Genomic DNA, 27,092 nt, shown 5'->3' on the forward strand with positions numbered 1-27,092 from the left:
AAAATAAATATTTAAAGGAGTATTGTTTGAGAACCAGTTTGGTTGTTATTTGACTGTACACTACCAAAAAGTTCAACATGATCAAGTTCAGCTAGATTCTTCAACATGGTATTTTAGCACATGTATGTGGACATTGTGATATACACTCACTGGCTACTTTATTAGGTACACCTTGCTAGTACCGGGTTGGACCCCCTTTTGCCTTCAGAACTGCCTTAATCCTTCGTGGCATAGATTCAACAAGGTACTGGAAACATTCCTCAGAGAGTTTGGTCCATATTGACATGATAGCATCACGCAGTTGCTGCAGATTTGTCGGCTGCACATCTATGATGCGAATCTCCCAGTCCACCACATCCCAAAGGTGCTCTATTGGATTGAGATGTGGTGACTGTGGAGGCCATTTGAGTACAGTGAACTCATTGTCATGTTCAAGAAACCAGTCTGAGATGATTCGAGCTTTATGACACGGCGCGTTATCCTGCTGGAAGTAGCCATCAGAAGATGGGAACACTGTGGTCATAAAGGGATGGACATGGTCAGCAACAATACTCAGGTAGGCTGTGGCGTTGACACGATGCTCAATTGGTACTAAGGGGCCCAAAGTGTGCCAAGAAAATATCCCCCACACCATTACACAACCACCAGCCTGAACCGTTGATACAAGGCAGGATGGATCCATGCTTTCATGTTGTTGATGCCAAATTCTGACCCTACCATCCGAATGTCGCAGCAGAAATCGAGACTCATCAGACCAGGCAACGTTTTTCCAATCTTCTATTGTCCAATTTTGGTGAGCCTGTGCGAATTGCAGCCTCAGTTTCCTGTTCTTAGCTGACAGGAGTGGCACCCGGTGTGGTCTTCTGCTGCTGTAGCCCATCTGCCTCAAGGTTCGACGTGTTGTGCGTTCAGAGATGCTCTTCTGCATACCTCGGTTGTAATGAGTGGTTATTTGAGTTACTGTTGCCTTTCTATCAGCTCGAACCAGTCTGGCCATTCTCCTATGACCTCTGGCATCAACAAGGCATTTTCGCCCACAGAACTGCCGCTCACTGGATATTTTCTCTTTTTCGGGCCATTCTCTGTAAACCCTAGAGATGGTTGTGCGTGAAAATCCCAGTAGATCAGCAGTTTCTGAAATACTCAGACCAGCCCGTCTGGCACCAACAACCATGCCACGTTCAAAGTCACTTAAATCACCTTTCTTCCCCATTCTGATGCTCGGTTTGAACTGCAGCAGATCGTCTTGACCATGTCTACATGCCCAAATGCATTGAGTTGCTGCCATGTGATTGGCTGATTAGAAATTTGCGTTAACGAGCAGTTGGACGGGTGTGTCTAATAAAGTGGCCGGTGAGTGTATATATATACATATATTTTTATATTGATATTGTATAAAATTCTCATGATTATCATGGCAATAATACTTTCCATTTTGGCCTGCACTACGAGGAAGAATTTTTTTTCTACAGTCCTTCACAAAAAAACAAAAACAAAAAAAAACAAAAAAAAAAACAACCACACAATTTAAAGTATCAAATCAATGTAAATACAAAACCCAACATGAGCAATCTACTTACTATCACTGCATCCCATAATTTCAAGGCGGAGGTAGATGCCATTCTTAAAGTCATGCGGCAACAGACGGACAAACCGAGCCAATACCAGCCGGTCCAGTCTGCCTTCGGCAACCCCTCCATCATCATGGTTACCGTGGAAAACCTGGAGGGGGGGGTTGCAGCATCTTAATTTCTACCCTTAGATACAGCAACAGACATCCAGCTCTCTCGTTTTCTTATCTTATTCTCTCTGTCGGTCTCTCTATGTACTGTATGTCTGACAAACATGGTGAGGGTAATATGAAACGTAAGATGATCTTGGAGGGTATGACACACGTTACGGCACTTGGACTGCTCTAATACCTTAGGTCTGGGCCGAGCATCGGCGACGAGTTCCTGGTATGTGTACCACTGTCTGCTGTCAGTGCTAAACTGGAGGTAGAAGCTGGACACATAGGTGTCAAACACACCACCCCCCTGGGTCAGCACACCTAGGACAGACAGACAGACGGACAGAAAGGGCGGGGGGGTGGAGAGAGTCAGACACTGATATGAGTGTAAAGAGACATAAAAAAGTTAAATGACTGAATTTACATACAGAGAGAAACTGGATTACTCCTCAGCTCAATTGATATATGCAGTAAAAACATCTTGATTGACAGTTAAAATGAGAACAGTACATGCATTTTTGTTTTTTTTTTGTTTTAAGACAGCCATTTCACTTTTGCTCCTGACATACAACACACATTTAAGGTAGAGACTAGTTAGAGGTTCAACAGAAAACAGCACTTAAATTCTACTCCCTTCTCCTACTCATGGGTGACATTTACCAGTGATGTTGTATGGCTTCAGCAGGTCTATTTGTAAGTAGGGGTTTTGTGCGGTGTCACTGTGTCTTCCAGGGCTCCTCTGTGGCAGGTCCTTATACTCAGCCGGCTCTGGACTCCAACCCTGCAATACAATATCACGTCAGATTTTGGTTTAAAACAGACCTAACTTTTTTTCTACTCAGTATGAAATGGTTGTCACACGTCTTCTCTCTTACTGCCCTTCAGCAGCAAGCGTCTGATTTCCCCAATTCAACTCCTTTTGAGCCTCTGAATATGGTCCTCACCAAAATTTAGTCTACAGTTCAGTACCTGGAGGTCCTTGTGAGGGTTCCAGCTGTAGAGGCGAGCATCCTCCGGTGGATGATCAGGCTGGTGGGATGAGGCACTGAAGCTGGAAGCTGGAAGAGACTGCATCCCCAAAGGTGCCCAGCATTCTTCTAGAGAGAAGGAGAGGAAATGAGAAGAAACGAGACTGAATGATATTAGATGGAAGAAAAAACAGATTATAAAATGAAAATGTGATATGATTTAGAACGATGAACTGTCATATTCCCTGTCAGCCCCAATAAACTAATTCCCACACAAACAAGAAAGCACATTCGTTTCTAAGTGACCTAAAATTGTGATCTAAATATACATCAAAACACTACTAGCCTTCTAATTATGGCAGCGACATTGTGAACCAAAAGGGAAAAATTAATATGCCCATCTAAAAAAACACCTATCTCTATCTGAGCAATGGATCATAAAAGTGAGACACGAACCATCAGGAGGAAGTGGGTAGGTGGGCACTAGGGGTGTGGTGCCCTCTGATGGCCTGGAGGGCAAAGTGAAAGGGCTCATTGTTCCAAGGCTGGTGGCATTGCCTCCTACAGTAGGTGTTGTAGAATGGAAGGGTTAATGTTGAAAAATACTTTCTTGTCTGCTTTCTTAATCTAGACAGCAGACAAAACAGCAACTAAAACGGCTCCCGCCTACCTGAATTCCCTCATTCAGGTGTATGCTCCCTCCCACTCACTACGCTCAGCCAATGAAAGGCGCCTGGTACTCCCGCCACAACAGGGCCCTAACTCACTAGCTGGACTATTCTCTTCTGTAGTTCCACGGTGGTGGTGTTAACATGTTGTTATCTCTATGCATCCCTATTTAGTTAATGTAATGGAGGACAGCTCCCCTTCTGGTCAGGTTATGCATGTGCAGTGTATTGCCCCTTCTAGGCGGGAGTCTCTTGTCATGCGCAGTTGTGGTGGTGCGGATGCCGAGAGCAAGTTGCTGGTCGCTTGGTATCGTGAAGAAATGGAGTGAATAAAGTCGGTTTCACTGAAGATAAACGTCGTGTTTATTCAGAACAAGTTTAGTAGTCAACATTGGTAGCAGAGGACGGTTAGCAGAAAATGGCTTCTGCTAGCTACAAAGTTCCACCGAAGTTCGATGAGTCCCGACCGTACGAGAGTTGGAAAAATGAATTTGCTATGTGGAAGCTCGTTACTGAGCTGGATAAGAAGAAACAGGCCCTTGCTGTCGTCCTGGGGCTTGAAGGAAGGGCAAGGGATATCGCCATGGAAATACCCGCTGCAGACTTGAATACAGATGGGGGTATGGACGTTTTAATTGCAAAACTAGATGGAATGTTTCTCAAAGAAGAGAGGGACCGCGCTTACGATGCTTATTCGTATTTTGACTGTATCAAGAAGGACAGTTCTGTGTCCATGGCGGACTATGTGATTGACTTTGAGCAGCGATACAATAGAATGAAAAAGTATGATATGACTCTTCCCGATGCCGTATTAGCTTTTAAACTTTTGGATACGGCTTGTCTAGACGAGAAAAATAGGCAAATGGCGCTGACAGCATGTACGGACCTAACGTTTGCGGCAATGAAGTCCGAGCTCAAGAGGATTTTTGGAGGGAAAATACAAGTCGACGCGACTAATGGCATACAAGTAAAAGATGAAGTGTTCTACACAGAGCAGCGCTCGCGAGGAAGATTTAAACGAACAAGTAACGTTGTGCAGCAAGCTGGACAAGAGTCACAGACAACACAGGTTGGACAACAAAAGCCACCGTTACAAGGTACTAACCCACTGGATAGGTTCGGTAGGCGATCAAAATGTGCTGTATGTCAGAGCACGTTCCATTGGGCCAAGGACTGTCCCCACAAGAATAGCGAGCCAGCAAAAGTAGAGGACACATTGTTTACCAAAGCCTCGCTGTCTGAATCAGCATCAGAGATCTTTCTGACTGAGTCGTTAGGGACAGCTATCATTGATACTGCATGTACCCGCACAGTATGCGGAGAAAAGTGGTTGGAAAATTTTGTCGCAGACCTCAGTCTAAGCCAAGTGAACCAGATAGCGCAAAGTGAAATTCCAAGCAGCAGACCATTTCGCTTTGGAGATGGGAATATAGTACATTCCTCCAAAATACTGAAACTGCCTGCAAAAATAGGACAGACAAAATGTCAAGTGGAAACTGAAGTAGTTAAAGCTGATATCCCACTGCTTCTGAGTAAGACTTCACTGAAAAGGGCAGGGACCATTTTGGATATGGAGAATGATAGTGCTGTGATGTTTAATGAAAATATCCCTCTTGAATTAACCAGCTCGGGACACTATTGTATAGATATCAGAGACAAGAGCACAGAAACAAAGCCAATAGAAACTGAAGCACTGACGGCTCCAGAGAACAGCCTGAATGAAGATGAGGTCATCACAGTCACAGAAAATATGACCGCAAATGAGAAACACAAAGTTCTTCTGAAATTGCATAAACAGTTCGGTCACGCCTCCGCCGAGAGGCTACAGCGGCTCATCCATAGCTCTGGAAATAAAGACACAGAGTGTGACACGATTTTGCAGCACATAGTACAGGACTGTGACATTTGCCAGAGATACAGCAAGACGAAGCCAAAGCCTGCTGTGGGCTTGCCTCTTGCTTCAACGTTTAATGAAACGGTGGCAGTAGATTTGCATGAGTTGGAACCAGGGGTATGGTACCTCCACATCATTGATCAATTCACAAGGTTCAGCGCAGGAAGCATTGTAAAAACCAAGAAGTCCTCAGAGATCGTCAAGTCATTTCTTCATACATGGATAGGAATCCACAGCGCCCCCCAGAGGCTCTACAGCGATAACGGAGGAGAATTCAATAATGCAGAGTTCCGTGATATGGCTGAGAACTTTAACATTGAGACGAAAACAACAGCGGGATACAGTCCCTGGAGCAACGGACTAATGGAGAGGCATAATCAGACCCTCACCGACATCATTCTGAAGGTCAGGCGAGAAAGTGGCTGTGACTGGGAAACGGCCCTGGACTGGGCTCTTATGGCTAAGAACAGTATGCATAATGTGCACGGCTACAGTCCACGTCAACTTGTGTATGGTTTGAATCCTAACCTTCCTTCTGTACTGGTTGATAAACCACCCGCAGTAGAGGGTACTACTATGAGTGCTAGAGTAGGAGAGCACATTTCGGCCCTACATGCTGCTAGAAAAGCATTCGCTGAAGCAGAGTGCTCAGAAAGGATAAGACGAGCACTACGTAAACAGCTCAGAGCTACAGATGAAAAATATGACATGGGTGACAAGGTGTATTACAAACGAGCTGAATGTAATGAGTGGAAAGGACCAGGAATTGTTATTGGTCAGGATGGAGCTGTTGTTTTTGTAAGGCATGGTGGAATCTTAGTGCGAGTACATCACTCTAGACTTTCCAAGGTGAACACAAGGGTTAACGAAGAACAAATGGTACAAAATGAAAATGATGCTGAAACAGTAAATGATGAACAAGACACAGAAACAGGAAATGATGAACAAGGTATAAACAATGTAGCTGATGATTTAGCCAGTGAACAAAATAGAGAGAATGAGTTACCTGAAAGTAATGTTGCACAAACTGAAATGGCCCATAAGCCTAATGCACATGATAATCCTGTCCCCTCTGCAGGTATGAGTTTAAAAACAGGACAGACTGTAACATATATGAACAGAGGTGACAATACTCTACTTAGAGCAAGAGTCTTGGGGAGAGCAGGCAAAGCTACAGGGAAATATAAAACATGGTATAACATGCAACATCTAGAGAATAATGGAAGTGATGGGCAGAAGGTATCAGTTGATATCTCAGAAGTTGATAATCTCCACATAGAAACAGACAGAGAAGCTGATGTACTTATAACGAAAGACATCTCATTTGATGCAGCTAAACAGGAAGAAATAAAGAACTGGCACAATAATAATGTCTTCGAGGTAGTTAAAGATGCAGGTCAGAAATATATCTCTACTAGATGGGTTTGTAGTCTTAAAGAAACACCTAAGGGTATTGTGCCTAAAGCACGACTGGTTGCCAGAGGTTTTGAAGAGATAAATATTCAAGAGCTACAAAAGGATTCCCCTACATGTGCTACTGATTCACTTAGACTTATGTTATCAGTGATATGTCAAAACCAGTGGGAAGTGCATTCTATGGACATCAAATCGGCATTTTTACAGGGTATGGAGCTATCCAGGGATATTTATATCCGCCCCCCTACAGAAGCAGGCTGTGAACATGTTGTATGGAAACTTAAGAAATGTGTTTATGGACTTGCAGACGCATCACTATATTGGTACAACAAAGTGAAGGAAATCATGCAGACTACTGGTGGTAGAGTGTCTCAGGTGGATCCAGCAATATTTTATTGGTTGGATGAGCAATGTAAGGTCACTGGGGTGCTTGCATGTCATGTAGATGATTTTCTTTGGTCAGACACGAAAACTCAACTCGCTGACTGTCTCACAAAGAAAGGAGAATGGGACCCGGGTTAAAAGGGTGTTGGATGGACAATTGATTTTGTTCTCAAATGTTTCCATGACATGTTGATTTCTCTGGAAATGTATGTTCCATAATTCACGCTGTGAATTTCATTTTTTTTGTTTTCTGTTTATTTCTTTAAAAAAAGAGAATGAGATTGTTAACATGTTGTTATCTCTATGCATCCCTATTTAGTTAATGTAATGGAGGACAGCTCCCCTTCTGGTCAGGTTATGCATGTGCAGTGTATTGCCCCTTCTAGGCGGGAGTCTCTTGTCATGCGCAGTTGTGGTGGTGCGGATGCCGAGAGCAAGTTGCTGGTCGCTTGGTATCGTGAAGAAATGGAGTGAATAAAGTCGGTTTCACTGAAGATAAACGTCGTGTTTATTCAGAACAAGTTTAGTAGTCAACAGTGGAATGAGTTACCAAATTCTGTTCGATCAGCAGAGTCCCTCTCAATCTCTCAGAAAAGACTAAAGACCCAGAAATTTTGGAAACACTTGATGCACTTGATGGAAAAAAAAATCCACTTCTATGTATTCTGTGAACTCCATGCATTGCCTCTGTACACTGCCTGTTGGCACCTACGCCCTATTGGACTCGAACTTAGGTTTACAGCACTTATTCATGTTGTTCTCTCCTGCCTAGATCCTTGCTTGTGTTGTATCAGCTCTCAGATGTACACCGCTTGGGCTAAATGAAATTGTAAATTTCAAGAGTTATCATGATGCACATGACCAAACATTTACATTTTCATTTTGAGCATTAAGATAATGATGTTTTCCAAGTCAATTAGTCAATTAAAATGAAGAAAAAGACAAGCATTCAACATCTTGCCCAAGGGCACCTTTGGTGGAATACCTGCAAAAACTCTTGAAACAAAACAAAGTTTCTAGGCCTCTCTGCCATCTCCCTTCAAACCCACTTGGCATTCTTGTCTGCATAACAGGTAAATGCAAATAACTTTCAATGGATAAATAACTTCCTGCAGCTACTAACCCAACCTTGGCCACTGACTTCATCTATCCCTCATGTCCCATACACTTATACCAAAAGTAAACACTCACACACTGGGAGTAACACACCTGCTGACATCCATGAACAGTCATGGCCAAGATAATGAACATCGGGTGCAGTTAGTCAACAAATTAATTAATTTGGTGTTATTTAACATGAAATAACAAATAGCCAATAGACAAGAGCTCTGATTTTACCTTGACAATAGCAACACCTGTCTCCTTCCCCGGGCTCCAGGCTCTGTCCCTACAGGAACAAAGGAGCCATCAGACAAGAGGTGCAGGTGACAGAGTTGCTATCAAATAAGACCATATGCAGGAAAAGCTAAAAATGGAGAGGAAACAAAGCTATTGACTGCAAAGAGGACGACAAGCACTACTGACTGCAAAGAAGATGACAAGCACTGTTGACTCCTAATATTTACTCGAGATAACCCTGAAACAAGGTACACTGAAGCACAGTTGCCCAGAGATGCAAAGAGGAAAAAAGAGACGAAAGCACCACCATACTGTTTGTCATTATAGTCACACACTTGTCCAGACAGACACACAGGAAAATACAGCACATAATTTGTTTATAAGCATGGACGGACATGCATGTGCAAACACACGCATGCACATTCACAGACACACACACACAAAGTTACATATACAAAGCACAAATGCGGAAGTATGCATGCATGAGAGCTCATCCAAAATAAAAATAAAAAACAAACAAACATGTAAGCACATGTAAACACTAAACACAGACACAGATAAACACACACTCAGCATTAACTACTCACCAGTGGGCATCCAGTGACAGCATATGGGCAGTAGGGGGAACACTGCACTGTGAGGTTGAGCAGACAGTGGCACAGTTGGCATTGGCCTGTCCTCCATCTGTCCCCCACTGCGTGGGACTGGCCCTGGAACTCACACTCCTCACAGGGATCTGTCTGGCATCTGGACGGACACACACACACACACACACACACACACAAACACACACACACACACACACACACATACACAGACAGACATGCTTACAGCAAATAGATGTGGGAATGTATTCATATGCAAACCCACATAAAACATACAATGTGATGTAATGAGGAAAAACACCAACACACTAACAAATTGTCATTTCTTGTCATTTCATGTTTTAAATGCCTTTTTATCTTATTCTGTATTTTTAACAATGTCTTTTTATGGCCAATTTAAAGCATTTTGAATTGGCTTTGTGTATATGAAATGCACTTTACAAATAAACTTGCCTTACCTAAAGATGTAATGGTAGGATATTTTCACTGTTAGTAGACTCAAGTTTGTAGTAAATGTTAGGCTTTGTCAGTTTATCACAGTATTACACTTCTTAGAGTTACATTTACAATGATCCTTAAAAATGCACACAGAGAGGGTGTCCGGGTAGCATAGTGGTCTATTCCGTTGCGGTTTGAATCCCTGTGCTACCTCCAGCTTGGTCGGGCGTCCCTACAGACACAACTGGTCGTGTCTGCGGGTGGGAAGCCGGATGTGGGTATGTGTCCTGGTCACTGCACTAGCGCCGCCTCTGGTCAGTTGGAGCGTCTGTTCAGGGGGGAGGGGGAACCGGGTGGAATAGTGTGATCCTCCCGCACACAACATCCCCCTGGGGAAAGTCCTCACTGTCAAGTGAAAAGAAGCTGCTGGCGACTCCACATGTATCGGAGGAGGCACGCGGTAGTCAGCAGCCCTCCAGAAGAAGAGATGGAGCAGCGACCGGGACGGCTCGGAAGAGTGGGATAATTGGGCAAGTACAATTGGGGAGAAAAACGGGGAAAAATTCCAAAAAAATAAAATAAAAAATGCAAACAGGTGGTTTTTTGTGTTGTCCGCAAACAGGTATTTAACCAAAAACTCAAAATTTGATCTTAAATTGATTATAACCTAGTCACAGCATACAGATCCTTGTACACGGACATTATTTAAACTGTGGAGGTAGTATGACTTGATAAGATGAAGGTATGATCTACTACTACTGCTACTTTCGGCTGCTCCCGTTAGGGGTCACCACAGCGGATCATCCATTTCCATCTCTTCCTGTCTTCTGCATCTTCCTCTGTCACACACGCCACCTGAATGTCTTCCCTCACCACATCCATAAACCTCCTCTTTGGCCTTCCTCTTTTCCTCTTCCCTGGCAGCTCCATATTCAGCATCCTTCTCCCAATATACCCACCATCTCTCCTCCACACCTGTTCAAGCCATCTCAATCTTGCCTCTCTTGCTTTGTCTCCAAACCGTCCAAATGATCCAAGTGATCAGTCATACTTTTTTATGACAAAATCCCTCAAAACCAGAGTATAGTAACACACATAATGAGCTAGAATCACTATATCATCAGTATATATTAGCCTCTTTGTAAAGACCTACACAAGTGCTTAAGCTGATTATTTAAACTCTCAACTGACCTGCTTTCCAACTTTTTATCTCATTTAATTTCTGCTTCTTTCAATAGGTGATTGTCCAGAGAGGTCTGAAAAAGTTTCAATCTCAGAAACTACAATAATAGGCCCTCGCTTTTATTTATTTATTTATTTACATTTATTTCTGATTTTCCCTTTTTCTCCCAATTTAGTGGCCAATCAAGCCCTATTTAGTTCAAACACCCACCCTCGTACTGCATGCGTTCGCCAACTGCATCTCTCCGGCCGGCAGTCTCGAAGGAGACGCCTCACCACTTCCATGACAAGGCAAATCCAGATAGAACCACTGCTTTTTCCAACACACACAGAGACGCATTCATGTGACGAACACAAGCCGACTCCGCCCCCCTCCTGAAGACAGCGTTGCCAATTATTGTTGCTTCATCGAGTCCGGCCATAGCCGGATCTGACAAGACCGGGGCGCGAACCCCTGGTCCCCAGTGGGCAACTGCATCGACACAAAGCCGATGCTTAGACCGCTACACCACCGCGGACCCAGGCCCTCACTTTTATTACAAGATGCCAATACAACTCATACTGTAACTGGCAATAGAAAGAACAACATGCATATAATCATGTATAGGTCAAAAAAAAACAAACTATCAGGTGTCTGGGTGGCATAGCAATCTGTTCCACTGCTTCCCAACATGGAGATCGCCGGTTCAAATCCCCGTGTTACCTCTGGCTTGGTCGGGCGTCCCTACAGACACAATGGCTGTGTCTGTGGGTGGGAAGCCGGATGTGGGTATGTGTCCTGGTCACTGCACTAGCACCTCCTCTAGTCGGTTGGGCACCTGTTTAAGGGGGAGGGGGAACTGGGGGGAATAGCGTCATCCTCTCACGCGCTACATCCCCTGGCAAAACTCCTGTCAGGTGAAAAGAAGCGACTGGTGACTCCACATGTATCAGAGGAGGCATGTAGTAGTCTGCAGCCCTCCCCGGATCCACAGAGGGGGTTGAGCAGCGACCAGGACAACTCGGAAGAGTGGGGTAATTGGCCAAGTACAATTGGGGAGAAAAGGGGGGGGGGGGTCCAAAAAAACTATCATCACAGTAAATGCATGGTAGCATGGCACACAACAGTTTGCAGTCAAAGTGAGATGCCAAAATGGGCAATGGCGCAACATTCAGGGAGATAGCATTGCTGAGTAAAACGGGAATTCACAGTTTTGAACCTTTCGAAGAATGGTCACAGCAAACTTTTGAATATATAATCTGTTCAGAACAGAGAAACCTTGGTGGTGAAGACTGCAACAGTGTTGAGACAAGGGCTTAATGGTCTCCAAATGAGGAGACTACTTACCGGCGGGCTTTCCGGTAGATTCCCCGGCACATACTCCCGTCTCCGTGCTTAGTTGGGTTATTTGGGCTGCGGAATGACCACTGAACACTCTGGACCCCGCAGGGCCCCAAACACTCTCCCCATTCAGACCACGTTGACCAGCCACAGTGCACTGGAGCGGGACAAAGTCAGATATTAAATTGCTGAATCTGACCATAGATAACTGGATTAGTATGGATGAGTATGAGCATATATGTGGATAAAAAACAAGGAGCAGCGTTGGTATCAGTGTAATGTCATATAATATACAAACACATACTATACAGGCACACAAAGACAAAAACAAAGACTAATTTGATAAGCTCATGAGACACAAAAAATATGCAATCTATTTACACTAGAAAAATAAAATAGTAAGGCCCACTACATAATAATGCATTTCAATGTTTGACATTTTTATCTCAAAGGTTAAAGATGAAGCTCAACTCTCAATTTTGTGGCTTAAGCTGATGTAATGGATAAAATTAATAAGGGATCATTGTTAGCTTTACCTACACAGTCTATTTTAGATTATATTTTCTATAATAGTAACTGTAGCCTACTAATAAAAGTTTTTGCACTCACTGAGTACCTTCATATAACAAGAGATGTTGAAGTTTCAGGTAGATGAAGTAAAATGCTCACAGTGCAGAATCAAATCACCCTTTGGAATTGAATTTTATATTAAAGCGAGTGCTGATCAGGCTCACCAGAGCATTCTGGGTTGGGCTGGCATTGCTGAAGCCGTCCTCTCTCACAGACACAGATCTCACAGTCTTCCTTCACGTGCTGGCCTGGCCAATACCGTACGCCGGCCACCTCACATACACACTCTTCTGGTAACACACACTGCTTAGTGTGACTCATGACACGGCCCTCCGGACACCAGCAGCCTGAAAGAAAGAAAGAAAGAAAGAAAGAAAGAAAGAAAGAAAGAAAGAAAGAAAGAAAGAAAGAAAGAAAGAAAGAAAGAAAGAAAGAAAGAAAGAAAGAACGATAGATAGACAGACAGACAGACAGACAGACAGACAGACAGACAGACAGACAGACAGACAGACAGATACATACATACATACATACATACATACATACAGACATATCAATCAAAATCACAGTAGTAACAGCTACAATTTCAAAATACATGATGAGACTTTTTTGAGCAGGGTCCATGACCTGCAGATCAAGTTACAGCACTCAAGGAAGAAAATAGCTTTAAATGAACTTCATTTCAGCAAAACACTTAAACTCATTCCCTTTTATACACAACATATATAAAGTGATAGCAATAGATAGAGCTAAAGTAACATCTATGTGGAACTTGTTTTCCCACCTATAAGCCATGAACGATGACAAAAATGTGCTATACTGTACATGACCATATTAACCATTTCATTGTGCATTCTGTTGCCAGTCAAGTCTCCAGTGTTCACTAGTTGATCTGACCTGAGAAACAGGGTGTTTTGGGATTGCAGGTTGTTCCGCTGCTGATATGGGCACAGGAGGTGGGGCAGGGGGCACAGTTGTGTCTCACCAGGCCACTGGGACAGGTGGTGTTGGTACAACCATCCTCAGGACATGGATCTGGTGGGGTAAAGTTGAGAAAAAATCAATTGTGGCTTGACTCTCAGTTTAGAGTCAGTTTAGAGCTCACCAACATGAATCAGTTTTGATTTCCTTACTGATTTCCATGGCCATGTTGGAGGGTCCTGGGAGCTGGGAGCAGTCTCTGCCTCCATAGCGAGGGGGAATGCAGCCTCTGTGTCTCACCTCCACACCTCCACAACCAGAGGAACAGTTGGACCAGGTCACCCACGGCAGCCACAGGCCATCCACTACCAAGGATGGGAGAGAAATGTCACATTTTAGCAATGGCAAATCTCAAATTGAAAATATTGGACTTCTGTGATTAAGAATAAAATCAACACTATTATAGCCACTTGCCCCTCTGCATGGGGGAAAAAAAACATTGTGACATCAAAAGAAAGCAGAGTCAGAGCCTTTTGATTCATAACAATTTCAAAATCTGGAGAATCACAATGCTAAATGCAACATGAATTATCATGCTGCATTTAGCATTCTGCATTTTGCATGACAAAGATTGCTAAAACAAAATATAAACAGGCTTTTTTTTGTTTTTTAGATAATGAGGGAGAGGCAATAACAAGCGTTCCTCCCTAGATGTGGCAGAAAACCCAAAGAGTAAAAAATACCATTAAGAACCTGAGGTTGTGTGGACCTGATGGTGCTGTTTTCCTGTAATGTAGTCCTCATCATGCACAGCCACAGTTCAACAATCCATTTCAATATTTTCGTCAAAAAAGGGGATTAAACATGATACCATTGACACAAGTGAAATCCCTTTGAATTTCCATCCATCCATCCATTATCCGAACTGCTTATCCTGCTCTCAGGGATGCTAGAGCCTATCCCAGTAGTCATTGGGCAGCTGGCGGGGAGACACCCTGGACAGGCCGCCAGGCCATCACACAAGGCCAGCATACATACACACACACACACACACACACACACACACACACACACACACACACACACACACACACACACACACACACACACACACACACACACACACACACACACACACACACACACACACACACACACACACACACATTCATACCTAGGGGCAATTTAGTATGGCCGATTCACTTGACCTACATGTCTTTGAACTGTGGGAGGAAACCGGAGCAAACCCATGCAGACACAGGGAGAACACGCAAACTCTACACAGAGGACGACCCGGGACGACCCCCAAGGTTGGACTACCCTGGGGCTCGAACCCAAGACCTTCTTGCTGTGAGGCGACCATGCTAACCACTGCGCCACCGTGCCGCCCCCTTTGAATTTCCTCTCGTTTTAATAGGCAGGACTAACAGAAATCAATTCAAAGCAACTTCACTTATAACTTTAATCATCATGCCTTTTGGATTTTCTCTTTCCACTGAAAAAAGTATAAAACACAAAATTCCGTTTTTTTTCTTTAGAAAAGAGCTCCCCCTTCCCTTGTTCAGCTTCTCTCAGCCTATCATTTTTTCTGATACTCATGATGTCATCAGACACTCATTTATACAGCCAATCCGATCAAAGCATCAAAATATGAAACCCCTCCTACTCTTACCACCAACCCTTACTTGAACTTGTCACTTAAAGGTCAGCTCATGAATATTAATGTCAGCTAGACCACTCCCTCACAGTTGTTAACACAATTTAGAGCAGCTATAAATTATGGTGTAAAAAACTCAATGTTAGGCAGTTGCAAATAAAAACAAATGTTCTAATTTTTATTATGATGTATGCAAGGTTTTTAGACATGAAAAATTAAATCAGATTACTAATCTCAGATTGGTTCCCCTCTTTGACGCCAATACATTTAGCCTCAGCAGTGGCAAATCTACAAGGGGATTTGAGGTTCGCTTCGGTCTTAATCTGTCATCGCCATAGCTGTTGATATTCGGTTTTTCTTGTCTCTGCTCTCTCACCAGGACAGGTAATGTTGAAACACTGCTGTCTCTGCTCACGTTGGCCTCGACAGTCACGTAGCGGATCTCCTGGTGGGCAGGTTCTCCTTCTGCTCATGGATCCTGTCCCACAGGAGACACTGCAGGGGTCCCAGGGGCCCCACACGCCCCAGTTCCTACAGCCCTGCTCATCTGTGGGATCCCCGAGTGGAGCAAGATGAGAGTCTGGGCAGTCCGCTACATTGTTACACACCTACAAGAGAAGGAAAGGGAAAAAGAGGATTGTTGAGAATGAGGACGAGGAGAAGGGCAGAGAAAGAGAGAGAGGAGTTGGGGCAGCTAGAGATATGAATCAGAAGGAACTAAGTTTTATTTCTAAATCCGGTACACCGTTGTCTGTCTTGCCCACTCAGCACTAGCTGGGTAATCAAGCCCACCCAAGGTCAGACCAGATCCAGACCAAGTCCTTAGAGGGGTGAGTCCGAGTCAAATCCAACACTTTAATAAAGTGGCGAGTCCAACTTAAGACCAATTGGAACAAAACCTATGTTAAAAATGACACTAGAAAAGTTCAAGTCCCATTAAGTTCCATGACTTTAAATGTCATAGGGTGTCGGGGCTCAGCCTTAGAGATAGGTTGAGGAGCTTGGACATCTGGAGGGAGCTTGGAGTAGAGCCGCTGCTCCTTCGTGTCGAAAGGAGCCAGTTGAGGTGGTTCAGGCATCTGATTAGGATGGCCTCCTGGGCACCTTCCTTTGGAGGTTTACCAGGCACGACCAACTGGGAGGAGACCCCAGGGTAGACCCAGAACTCGCTGGAGGGACTACATGTCCAATCTGGCCTGGGAACGCCTTGGGATCCCCCAGGAGGAGCTGGAGGACGTGGCTGGGAAGAGGGACGTCTGGAGTGCCCTACTTAGCTTGCTGCCACTGCGACCCGATCCCGGAGAAGCGGCTGATGATTGATGAATGAATGAATGAATGAATGACTTTAAATTTAGAATCACAGAAAGTTGAATCAGTTCATCTGGACACAACATTTATTGAGAGAAACGTTTCATCACTCATCTAAATGACCACCTGAAGAGGTCAGTCAACTTGTTCTAAGATACTGAAATGAAATTCAAAAACACTTATTTCCTGTGCTCTGCCTGTTACTTGATTTGTGTGGCTGCTGTCTTTGCAAATACTGGAGGTGGGTGTGGCATCAGCAGCATTGGCAACACCTGGGCCCTGTGTGCCCGTGCTCCTTTAAAAACCCTCTTGGAGCTAATTTGCTGTGTGCTCTTCTCCCTGAGACACCTTTTGGTTTTTGGTTGGCATGGTTTGTGTTGCTGTGCTATAAAACATTTCACCTACACATTTCTCCACTCATGTACTTACCTACACTGCTGATCTTACTGACTACACATGCCATTGTTAGTTTAGGTTCTCCTCTTATGTTAGTTCCTTTTCAATTTAAAGTTTAATTGGCTTGGTGTGTAATTCTTGTTCTTTTGTCATGGCCGTGCGGCCCAGTTTGTGACACCAAAATCAAAACTGAGGTTTATTTTGCTAATCTTGTACTTGCTTGTCACATATAGATATCCATAGCACCTACCACGTTGAAGGGTACACAGGATCCGTCCATGCAGGTGAACTCAGGGCAGGTGACAGTAGCATTCCTGCTGCCGGGGGGTGCCGGTGAAACGGTCTTATCTGCTGACAGAGCATCCCGAAGACAGAGCAATGGGTAAAAATGTCAATATCCATCCATCCATTATCCAAACCGCTTACCCTGCTCTCAGGGTCGCGGGGATGCTGGAGCCTATCCCAGCAGTCATTGGGCAGCACCCTGGACAGGCTGCCAGGCCATCACAGGGCCGACACACACACATACACATTCATACCTAGGGACAATTTAGTATGGCCGATTCACCTGACCCACATGTCTTTGGACTGTGGGAGGAAACCGGAACCCCTGGAGGAAACCCATGCAGACACAGGGAGAACATGCAAACTCCACACAGAGGACGACCCGGCATGACTCCCCGAGGTTGGACTACCCTGGGGCTCGAACCCAGGACCTTTTTGCTGTGAGGCGACTGCGCTAACCACCTGCACCACCGCGCCGCCAAAAATGTCAATATGACATCATACCAAAAATATGAAGTATATAAAAAGACAAGTGTAATAACAACTAAATGAGTGAAGATCCTGTTTTTTCAACACAAGATAAAACATATATTATGGTTCCTTTTCATCCTTCTCTCTTTCCTTAATTCCTTATTCAGTCAATTCTAGCTGTTCCCTCTATTTTTCCATTATTGCCCCGCTTCCTTTCCTCATGGTGTTTTCTTTTATTCCTTCATTGGTTCATCCCACCTTCCATCCTAAGTCCCATTCCTCAGACCTGCCCTCTCTCCCTCCTCTCTTGCATCCCTCCTATGTAGTCAAATTCTATTTCTCTTAAGAAAACTCACCACACACCAGCTCATCGTCACCCCCTGGACAGTCCTGGACTCCGTTACACACTTGCGTCATGTTAACACAAGTTCGGTTGTCACATGAGAAGCTGCCTGGGCAGGGAGGGATCCGAGCAGAGCCTTACAGAAATGAAAAAGTCATTGGTGTCCATCAGCAAGTCATCTGTATGCATTTTGAATTACCACATATTGTGTGTGTGTGTGTGTGTGTGTTGACCACAGTAAATTTACCCATTTTACTAAATTCAAAACAAGTGCAAATCAAGAACAATTTTGTCATACAAGATGCATAATAATTACCGTCATTGTTCGGACAGGTAATTTTCCCAAAAAGAAACTTACCGAACTCTAAACTACTTGGGATCCACTCAAATCATTTTATGCACAAATGAAATTATTTGACTTTCAGTGTTATTTTGAGGTTGAGCTGTTTAATGTGTTTATCAGGAAAACTGGCTTCATGATAATTCAGTATGGTTTTTGTAATAGATATAAAATCAGTTTAAAAGAATTAAACAAGCCCAAAAAAAAAAATCAGACAGTAGTTTCGCTTGTTTTGCTAATTTTGTGTAGCAATCATTTAATGCCTCATTTAGCGGTTATTGTAAATCTTTTACCGCTGGTCTACTCTGTCTACTTGTCATCAATTGCATGTCTATCCATCCTGCAGGAGTATTCGCTGATGACCTCCCTGAGGTTTCTCCCATTTCTTTTTTTTCTGACAGTTTTTTTTTTCCAGTGGAGTTGTTCCTCATCCGAATCGAGGGTTTAAGGATAGTGGGTGTTGTGTATTATACAGATTGTAATCAGAATCAGAATTAAAATCATGTTTATTGGCCATGTAGGTTTGCATATACATGGAATTTGACTCCGGTTTCGTGGTTCTCTCGGTGTACTTAATATAGAATAACAACACTACAACACAATTGTTCATTGTGATTGTAGAGCCCTCTGGGACTTAAGTGTCACTTAGACACATATGAATTTGATTTGACTTGACTTAATCTTGGGGGCACCTGAGTAATAATAGCTTACCACAGTTGTCCACGCTCTCGTCCGAGGCATCACTACAGTGTGGGGTTCCATCACAGAGGTGCTGGTAGTCCACGCACTGGTCACCGCTGAGACAGGGCACCTGGCTGGGGCCACACCAGGTCGTGGGACACTGCTGTTCATCACTACCGTCCATACAGTCTGTCTCCCCATCACAACGCCAGGCCATGGGCACACATTGCCCACCACTTGCACAGCCAAACTCATAGTGCCTACAGGCTGGAGAAGATGGGGAGTGAAAATGAGACATACTACATGTAATATTGAATGGGCACCAAAACATTTACTTTAAAGGGAAGAGGAAGAGAGAAGGAGGGGACAGCAACCCGACGCTTTACTCAAAATAACATCTGCAGTCCCCTGTCTCAGACCACTAATTGACACGTGTACATTTATTAGACAAATATAATGTAAAGAAACAGACAACCTTTACATTTATGAAACAGTTTTGCTGGATTTAATTGACTGTCAGATTGTAGTCTTCCGTCAGCCATTGTATTGTAACACAACACTATATTATGTTATCATGTTATTAGTTGAAGTGCATTAGCTACTACAGCTGAATCTCTAAGACAAGCTGAGACAGAGTACCTGAACTGGGTGTGGTGGGGGTGAGGCGATGGGGCGTGGGTGATGGAGTCACTGTAAAGGCATGGCAGCTGGACCTGTTCTCATCCTCCCCACCTAAACAGTCAGTGGCTCCATCACAGAGCTTATTCCCGTTCACACAAGTACCATCACTACAGGCAAACTGTCCAGGAGCGCAGGTCACTGTCACGTACAGAGAGGAAGGTGTTAAAACCCATCTGTGAGCAACCAATATTTACTGAATGTAGAAATCATTAGAAATACCTTTTTAATATTAAATAACAGTACTATAATTGAGTCACTTCCTCTGTGCCATATTTTTTTCTCAGTTGTCTCAAGAATTACAAATCCTTCTTTGAAATATAGAATAAACTCTGCACATCCTTTAATTTAAAATTCTCAGCATGACTCAAAAGAGGAATATAAGAATTCTCTTGACAAGTGTATTTCAAGGAAAGCATAAGAGGACCTAGTATTGTATATACTGGGTGTACAACTAAAGAGTGTGTAACACAAGGCCACTTTTTTCAGCCTGTGACAAGGCCTGTTAAGTGTCTCTCTTGGTACCTTTACTCAGACAGATAGCTTCATCTGTTCCAGAGGGACAGTCTTTGTGTCCATTGCAGACTTTGTCTGTGGGGAGACACTGGTCCCCGGGGCACTGGAACTCTCCTGGAGCACACACACATCTAGAAACCGACATAAAAGGTGATTACATCATGTTGTGATCAGAAGGTGGAAACTCACCTTTCATTAAACAAGCCCTGGGATGCAATAGATCAGGGGTGGCTAACCATGTGCCATGGAGAGCCATGTGTATGCAGGTTTTAATTCCAGCCGGACTCCACACCAGGTGATTTCACTGATTAGCAACTCTTCAACCAAAGAGGAAGAATGTCTCAGTGAAATCATATGGTGTGGAGTCGGATTGGAATGAAAACCTGCATATATATGGCTCTCCATGGCACATGGTTAGCCACCACTGCAACAGAGCAAAGAGAGGGCACAATGCATGTGTCATGCATTTTCATATATATATATATATATATATATATATATATATATATATATATATATATATATATATATATATATGTGTGTGTGTGTGTGTGTGTGTGTGTGTGTGTATACACTCACTGGCCACTTTATTAGGTACACCTTGCTAGTACCGGGTTGGACACCCTTTTGCCTTCAGAACTGCCTTAATCCTTCGTGGCATAGATTCAACAAGGTACTGGAAACATTCCTCAGAGAGTTTGGTCCATATTGACATGATAGCATCACGCAGTTGCTGCAGATTTGTTGGCTGCACATCCATGATGCGAATCTCCCGGTCCACCACATCCCAAAGGTGCTCTATTGGATTGAGATCTGGTGACTGTGGAGGCCATTTGAGTACAGTGAACTCATTGTCATGTTCAAGAAACCAGTCTGAGATGATTCGAGCTTTATGACACGGCGCGTTATCCTGCTGGAAGTAGCCATCAGAAGATGGGAACACTGTGGTCATAAAGGGATGGACATGGTCAGCAACAATACTCAGGTAGGCTGTGGCGTTGACACGATGCTCAATTGGTACTAAGGGGCCCAAAGTGTGCCAAGAAAATATCCCCCACACCATTACACCACCACCACCAGCCTGAACCGTTGATACAAGGCAGGATGGATCCATGCTTTCATGTTGTTGATGCCAAATTCTGACCCTACCATCCGAATGTCGCAGCAGAAATCGAGACTCATCAGACCAGGCAACGTTTTTCCAATCTTCTATTGTCCAATTTTGGTGAGCTTGTGCGAATTGTAGCCTCAGTTTCCTGTTCTTAGCTGACAGGAGTGGCACCCGGTGTGGTCTTCTGCTGCTGTAGCCCATCTGCCTCAAGGTTCGACGTGTTGTGCGTTCAGAGATGCTCTTCTGCATACCTCGGTTGTAATGAGTGGTTATTTGAGTTACTGTTGCCTTTCTGTCAGCTCGAACCAGTCTGGCCATTCTCCTCTGACTTCTGGCATCAACAAGGCATTTTCGCCCACAGAACTGCCACTCACTGGATATTTTCTCTTTTTCGGGCCATTCTCTGTAAACCCTAGAGATGGTTGTGTGTGAAAATCCCAGTAGATCAGCAATTTCTGAAATACTCAGACCAGCCCGTCTGGCACCAACAACCATGCCACGTTCAAAGTCACTTAAATCACCTTTCTTCCCCATTCTGATGCTCGGTTTGAACTGCAGCAGATCGTCTTGACCATGTCTACATGCCTAAATGCATTGAGTTGCTGCCATGTGATTGGCTGATTAGAAATTGCGTTAACGAGCAGTTGGACAGGTGTGCCTAATAAAGTGGCCGGTGAGTGTATATATATGTTACGGGTAATGTGAAAAAACGGTTAATGTGCAAACTACCCGGTTAATGTGCAGATTACCCAACGGGGCGGTTAATGTGCACATTACCCGCCAGAATGGGTTATCTGCACATTAACCGGGTAGTCTGCACACTACCCGCTTGGGCGGTTAATGTGGATAGAACGCGCACGCTAGTCTACATCGACAATCTGTTTGCTCCCTGCCATATTCTCGGTTAGAGGATATGATCGATGAAATATGTAGGCTACTAGTAGGATATTAGCCAGGCGAGGAAGGGGATCGGGCACATTTTTTGTCTTTTTTGGTGGTTGTGTAAAAGTGCATCTGAAAGGTATCGCCTGGTCATTCATTTTTCTTGCCTTATTGGCAGACAGGAATTGCATTTTGACATATTGTTTCGCTGCTTCTGCTCCTACATACTGGGCTTATAAAACGAATTTCGTTCTGTTTTCATATCATCTAGTCTTAGTATTTTTTCCCCGCCAGTACCCCTCTTCCATAAAGTTTTATTTACCAGTCTGTCCACGGAGTGATTGCCATTTCGGATTGGTTGAATGATGCATGTCTCCAGTGAGAGTAGGCTATAGCAGCCTGATGGGAGATGGCCGAGACTGATATTTCTTTTCACCCTTGTCAAATTTGTAGGCTATTCATTCATATCAGGGATCAGATAGAGAGCGAGGAGGGCTCATTTTTGTGTTCTTTGATGCTAATAGCCTAGTTATACAAGTGGGGGAAAACATTGATCTAAAGACAGAATGATATCGCCAACGTCTGTTCTTTCATTTACCACAACTTGTGATTCCTCAGATGGCCTCACTTCATGAGTCATTAGGCTAAAGGCCTATTGCTGATTTAAATATCAAAATATCGTAAAAAGATGAGTTGCAGGTTCGTTCCATCCACATTAACCATCCAAACGGGTGGTGTGCAGACTACCCGGTTAATGTGGATAATGTGGTTCGTTCTATCCACATTAACCGCCCAAGCGGGTAGTGTGCAGACCAGTGTTGTAGTACTCGAGTCCAGGACTCGGACTCGAGTCCGACTCGAGTCCTGATTTTCATGACTCGTGACTCGACTTGGACTTGAGCACTGATGACTCGGACTTGGACTCGGACTCGCGAATTTACTGCATTCGGACTCGGAAGTTGGAGACCCGGACTCTGACTTTTTAATTGATAAAGACTGTTTTTGTTAGATTTTTTTTAAATAATAGGCCCTATTAAAATATATTGATAGCTATATTAATACTGTAACATTATTCAATTTCGTGTAAGGGCAGGCACGTGTGTTCCACCTACATGCGGATTCACGTGGCGTGCATACCGTCATGTTCAGTAGCGCGAAGATGCCTAAAGAGACGCCCCGAATTGTGCTCTTTGCTTACACAGATTTTACAACAAATTCCAGCAAGATTACTGTTAGGTGTTCAATATGTAAACGAACTATTGAGGAGAAGACCGGGACAACCTCAAACTTCAACAGACACCTGTCAAGGATGCACCCAGAAAAGTAAGTGATATGCAGTCAGTTGATAATATGGTTGGTGATCAGTTAACGTTAGCTAGCTAGCTAGCTAGCTACGGTAACAATAGCCTCTGAAGTAACTCAACCACTGGTCCAAGATGTTGGGTTAGGTGGTGTGGCGGGTATATCATGTCACTAGAACCGTTGGGTTCGGTGGTGTGGCGGTATATCATATCACTAGAACCAAGTGAGATTGTATAGGTAAGTTAAGTAACGTTACTGTTAGCATGCTAATGCAGCATTGCACAGAAAAGTCACAGTACGGTTCGCTTTCGGTACGAGCGTGCCATCCATCTCACTAATGATGAGTTGGTAAGTAACACGCACCGTCTTCGTGTTGTAGGGAGATTAAAACTGATTTTTCTTATTTGTCATTTAGCTAATTACCAAGTAGCATACACTTAACGGAAAAAACACACCACTCTGAACTACCGTGTTAGCGTTAATCTTAACTAGCAATAACAAATCCGCACATGGCAGGTCTCCGCCATGAACATTCTCCAAGTGCGGAGAAGGAAGAAGTCTAGCCTATATGCATCCACACATAATGTTGATAAAATGTGCACAACTTTACAATGCAAATAAAAATAATTGTAGGCTATTACTCGCTAAATGGACTAATTGAAGAAAGCTAATGTGGATGCCGCCACTGGTTTTCTTGAGAGCTGGAGACGGTACGAGATTTGACGGATGTGGCATCCCCCCCCCCCATGTACCGAAAACTAGCGAACCGTATGGTGATTGGTGACACCGCATAGGCTACTGTAAATATGGGGATATTTTTCTTTGCATATGTGCAGCATTGGCTGTGCCAAATTCTAAAAATAGACACGCGCGACGTAGCTTTTGAACAGTACTATGAACTGGCTCTATCTTCTAACAAAATCACACCCTCCCTGACCCATACAGAATAAACATACAGACTCACGGAGGATAGAGAGTTAAAGCTCAGCTAGGTAGCATGTAACATACTTAAGTCAATAATTAAATGACTGGGTTTTGCTAATTAATCCCTGTCCTGTTAGTCTCATAAATTACGTATCTTTTCTCATACTTTTCATTTATCCAGCGAGCTTACATTAGTTAATCTACTAATATGTTAATGTTAGTTATATAGATAACTAAATATGTAACTTAACTGGTTATGGTTCAAACAACTATGTGTATAATGTGTAACATTTGTATTGTTATTGCATATTGTTATAGCTATAACGTTACACATTTTTTGCTGTGAGAAAGATTACTTGAAACAGTTTGGCATCAGCAAGCTAAAGTGTGTATCCTATCTTCCCCTAGGTTCCAAGAATACCGTGCCTCCACTGCTTCAGATGTGATGCCAGCTGCTTCAGCTCAGAAGACTATCACATCATTTTTAAATGATGGACAGCAAAGGATGTACGACCTCAAACATCCACGTCAGAAGGCTATAAGTGATGCCCTTGTAAAAGATCTAATCATTAAGTGCTGCTTGCCACTCTCCATCGTTGACAACGAGGACTTCAAGCACTTCCTGCATGTCCTGGACCCTCAGTACCGGCCCATAGCAAGTTCCACAATTTCCTCTGTGACCATTCCTGGAATTGTGGAAGTCAAGAAAGAACAGATAAAGAGCCAGCTGGTAGAAGCATCGAGTGTTGCTGTTACCACAGACATTTGGAGTGATCGAAAGATGCGGTCATTCCTTGGAGTGACAGCACACACAGTGGCAATGGATAAAAAAAACAGGAACTCAGTCTTCAGTCATATCTTCTTTCCTGCAAAAGAGTGCATGGCACAAGATCAACTTTGTCATAACTGACAATGCATCCAACATGAGAAAAGCTTTCCAGGCCAGCTTTCCCCTAGAGGATCCTTGTGATGCTGAAGCTCATGATCCCAGCACATTTGAGGAGGATGATGAAATATGGCAAGACCTGATGCCAGAAGATCAACAGACAGTCAATGACACTTTGGCTGAGAACTGTAAGATGCAGAGACTATCATGCTTCACACATTCACTGCAGTTGGTCATAAAAGATGGTCTAAAAGACACCAGTGGGCTGTCAAGCACCCTAGCAAAGCTATCCCGTGCAGCCAACCTCCTCCACAGTGGCACCTCGTTTAAAGACTGCTTTGAAGCATGTTTTGGTGATGCAACAATTCCAACAGCGAATGCCACACGATGGAATTCCACTCTGAAGCAGGTGAAGGCTTATGTGCATGTAGACATGCAAAAGCTGTCCAGTGTGTTGGAATCAGAGGGGCACAAAAGACTTATCTTATCCCCGCAAGAGTATGCTCAGCTTAAAGAACTGATCGAAGTTCTTGATCCGTTCTTAGAGGCAACCAACCTAACTCAGGGTGAGACTACTGTCACCGTCAGTGTGATTATGCCCTGTGTCCTCACTCTGCGCTGTCACCTGCAGGAAATAAGAGGAAAAGCCAGATACTGTGGGCCTCTGGTTGAGAGCTCTGGAGAGCTCCTTGAAAACAAGGTTTGCAGAGGTTTTCAGTGCAGTCAAGATACCAGGCTCTGAGCCAGCTGGAGGAAGAGGCCCCACCAAATTTCCTTTCACCAATGCCTACTTCATAGCATCTGTGTTGGACCCAGCATTTGGCTTCCAGTGGCTAGAACATGATGTGCAGCTGGACAGTGACATCAAAGATGTGCTGAAGACTGAGATCAAAGGTGAGACATGTTTTGATTAACGTTAGTTAAGTGATTAACTATTTGATTGTTGTGATGTTTATATCATTGAAGGTGTTACAATAAAGCACATAGGCGTGTCATTTGTCATGTAGGCCTAGTCAATAACATATTTGTAATGAGTCCCCCATGCTCCCTCTCATTTCAGAGTATATAAAGGCAGAGGGTGACAAGCAAGCGGTATCAACAGCAGATGCAGCGGAAGCAACAGGACCAGGGGAAGGTGAACTTTCAGAGTCTCCTCCTGAGAAGCAGTTGAGAATGTTCTCCCACTATAGGAGGACTCCCTCCTCCACCGAGAAGAAGCCGTCTGGCCAGGCTCAGTTGACTGCATACCTCGACTTGATCACTGAGAAGGACTCTGACTCAGTCCCGTGCCTCAGATTTTGGCAGCAAAACAAATCCAAATTCCCTACCCTCTATCAGATTGCCACACAGGTATTCTCTATCCCTGCCTCCAGTGCGCCCATTGAAAGGGTATTTAGTCATGGAGGCATTTTGATGAGGCCTCACCGTGCAAGGTTGAGTAGTTCCATGCTGTCAGATCTTATGTTTTTGAAATGCAACGTGTATGCTTAAAACTAGTGCCACCAGCCTTTTGTTCCTAACTATTCCTGAGAGACAATGTCTTTTGACTAGTTTTTATGAATGTATTGTATGCTGTAGAACTTACTTCTGTATACTGTTTCCACCATTTGCTAATATCATGCTATTCACAGCTATCAATGTGTTTTGAAGCACATCCAGTGTTCAGAATGTCAAATAAATTCAGACTGTTCTAAAAATGTGTGTGTGCGCGCATGCTTGCGCGTGCATGTGTGCAAGTGTGTGGGTGTGCATTTGTTTGGCTATCGTGTCACAAAGTAAATAAACTCCCTTTGAAATGGTGACAGCTGTGTCATTTTTGTTTAATGTAGACCTTTTTTATTTGTATGTCAGATCTTTGACTGTGCCCGAGTGGATCAC

At 43.8% G+C, this 27,092-nt stretch overlaps 1 protein-coding gene across 1 annotated transcript in view; it reads right to left on the reverse strand.

Annotated features, from left to right (window-relative positions):
- The window catches only part of sspo (SCO-spondin), a 172,151-nt gene that overhangs the window by 93,599 nt on the left and 51,460 nt on the right, over positions 1–27,092 (reverse strand). The window contains exons 30-46 of the mRNA XM_056299211.1: positions 20,119–20,240; positions 19,555–19,734; positions 18,946–19,182; positions 17,908–18,030; positions 17,046–17,143; positions 15,468–15,699; positions 13,647–13,799; positions 13,411–13,548; positions 12,678–12,860; positions 11,950–12,100; positions 8,985–9,144; positions 8,398–8,446; positions 3,154–3,258; positions 2,699–2,826; positions 2,390–2,510; positions 1,923–2,050; positions 1,581–1,722 (exon numbers count right to left, since the gene is read on the reverse strand). Coding sequence (XP_056155186.1) covers positions 1,581–1,722; positions 1,923–2,050; positions 2,390–2,510; positions 2,699–2,826; positions 3,154–3,258; positions 8,398–8,446; positions 8,985–9,144; positions 11,950–12,100; positions 12,678–12,860; positions 13,411–13,548; positions 13,647–13,799; positions 15,468–15,699; positions 17,046–17,143; positions 17,908–18,030; positions 18,946–19,182; positions 19,555–19,734; positions 20,119–20,240 — 2,450 coding nt within the window. The remainder of the gene's footprint in view (positions 1–1,580; positions 1,723–1,922; positions 2,051–2,389; positions 2,511–2,698; positions 2,827–3,153; positions 3,259–8,397; positions 8,447–8,984; positions 9,145–11,949; positions 12,101–12,677; positions 12,861–13,410; positions 13,549–13,646; positions 13,800–15,467; positions 15,700–17,045; positions 17,144–17,907; positions 18,031–18,945; positions 19,183–19,554; positions 19,735–20,118; positions 20,241–27,092) is intronic.

Source organism: Lampris incognitus, chromosome 19 (genome assembly GCF_029633865.1).
Source record: "Lampris incognitus isolate fLamInc1 chromosome 19, fLamInc1.hap2, whole genome shotgun sequence".
Taxonomy (NCBI): domain Eukaryota; kingdom Metazoa; phylum Chordata; class Actinopteri; order Lampriformes; family Lampridae; genus Lampris; species Lampris incognitus.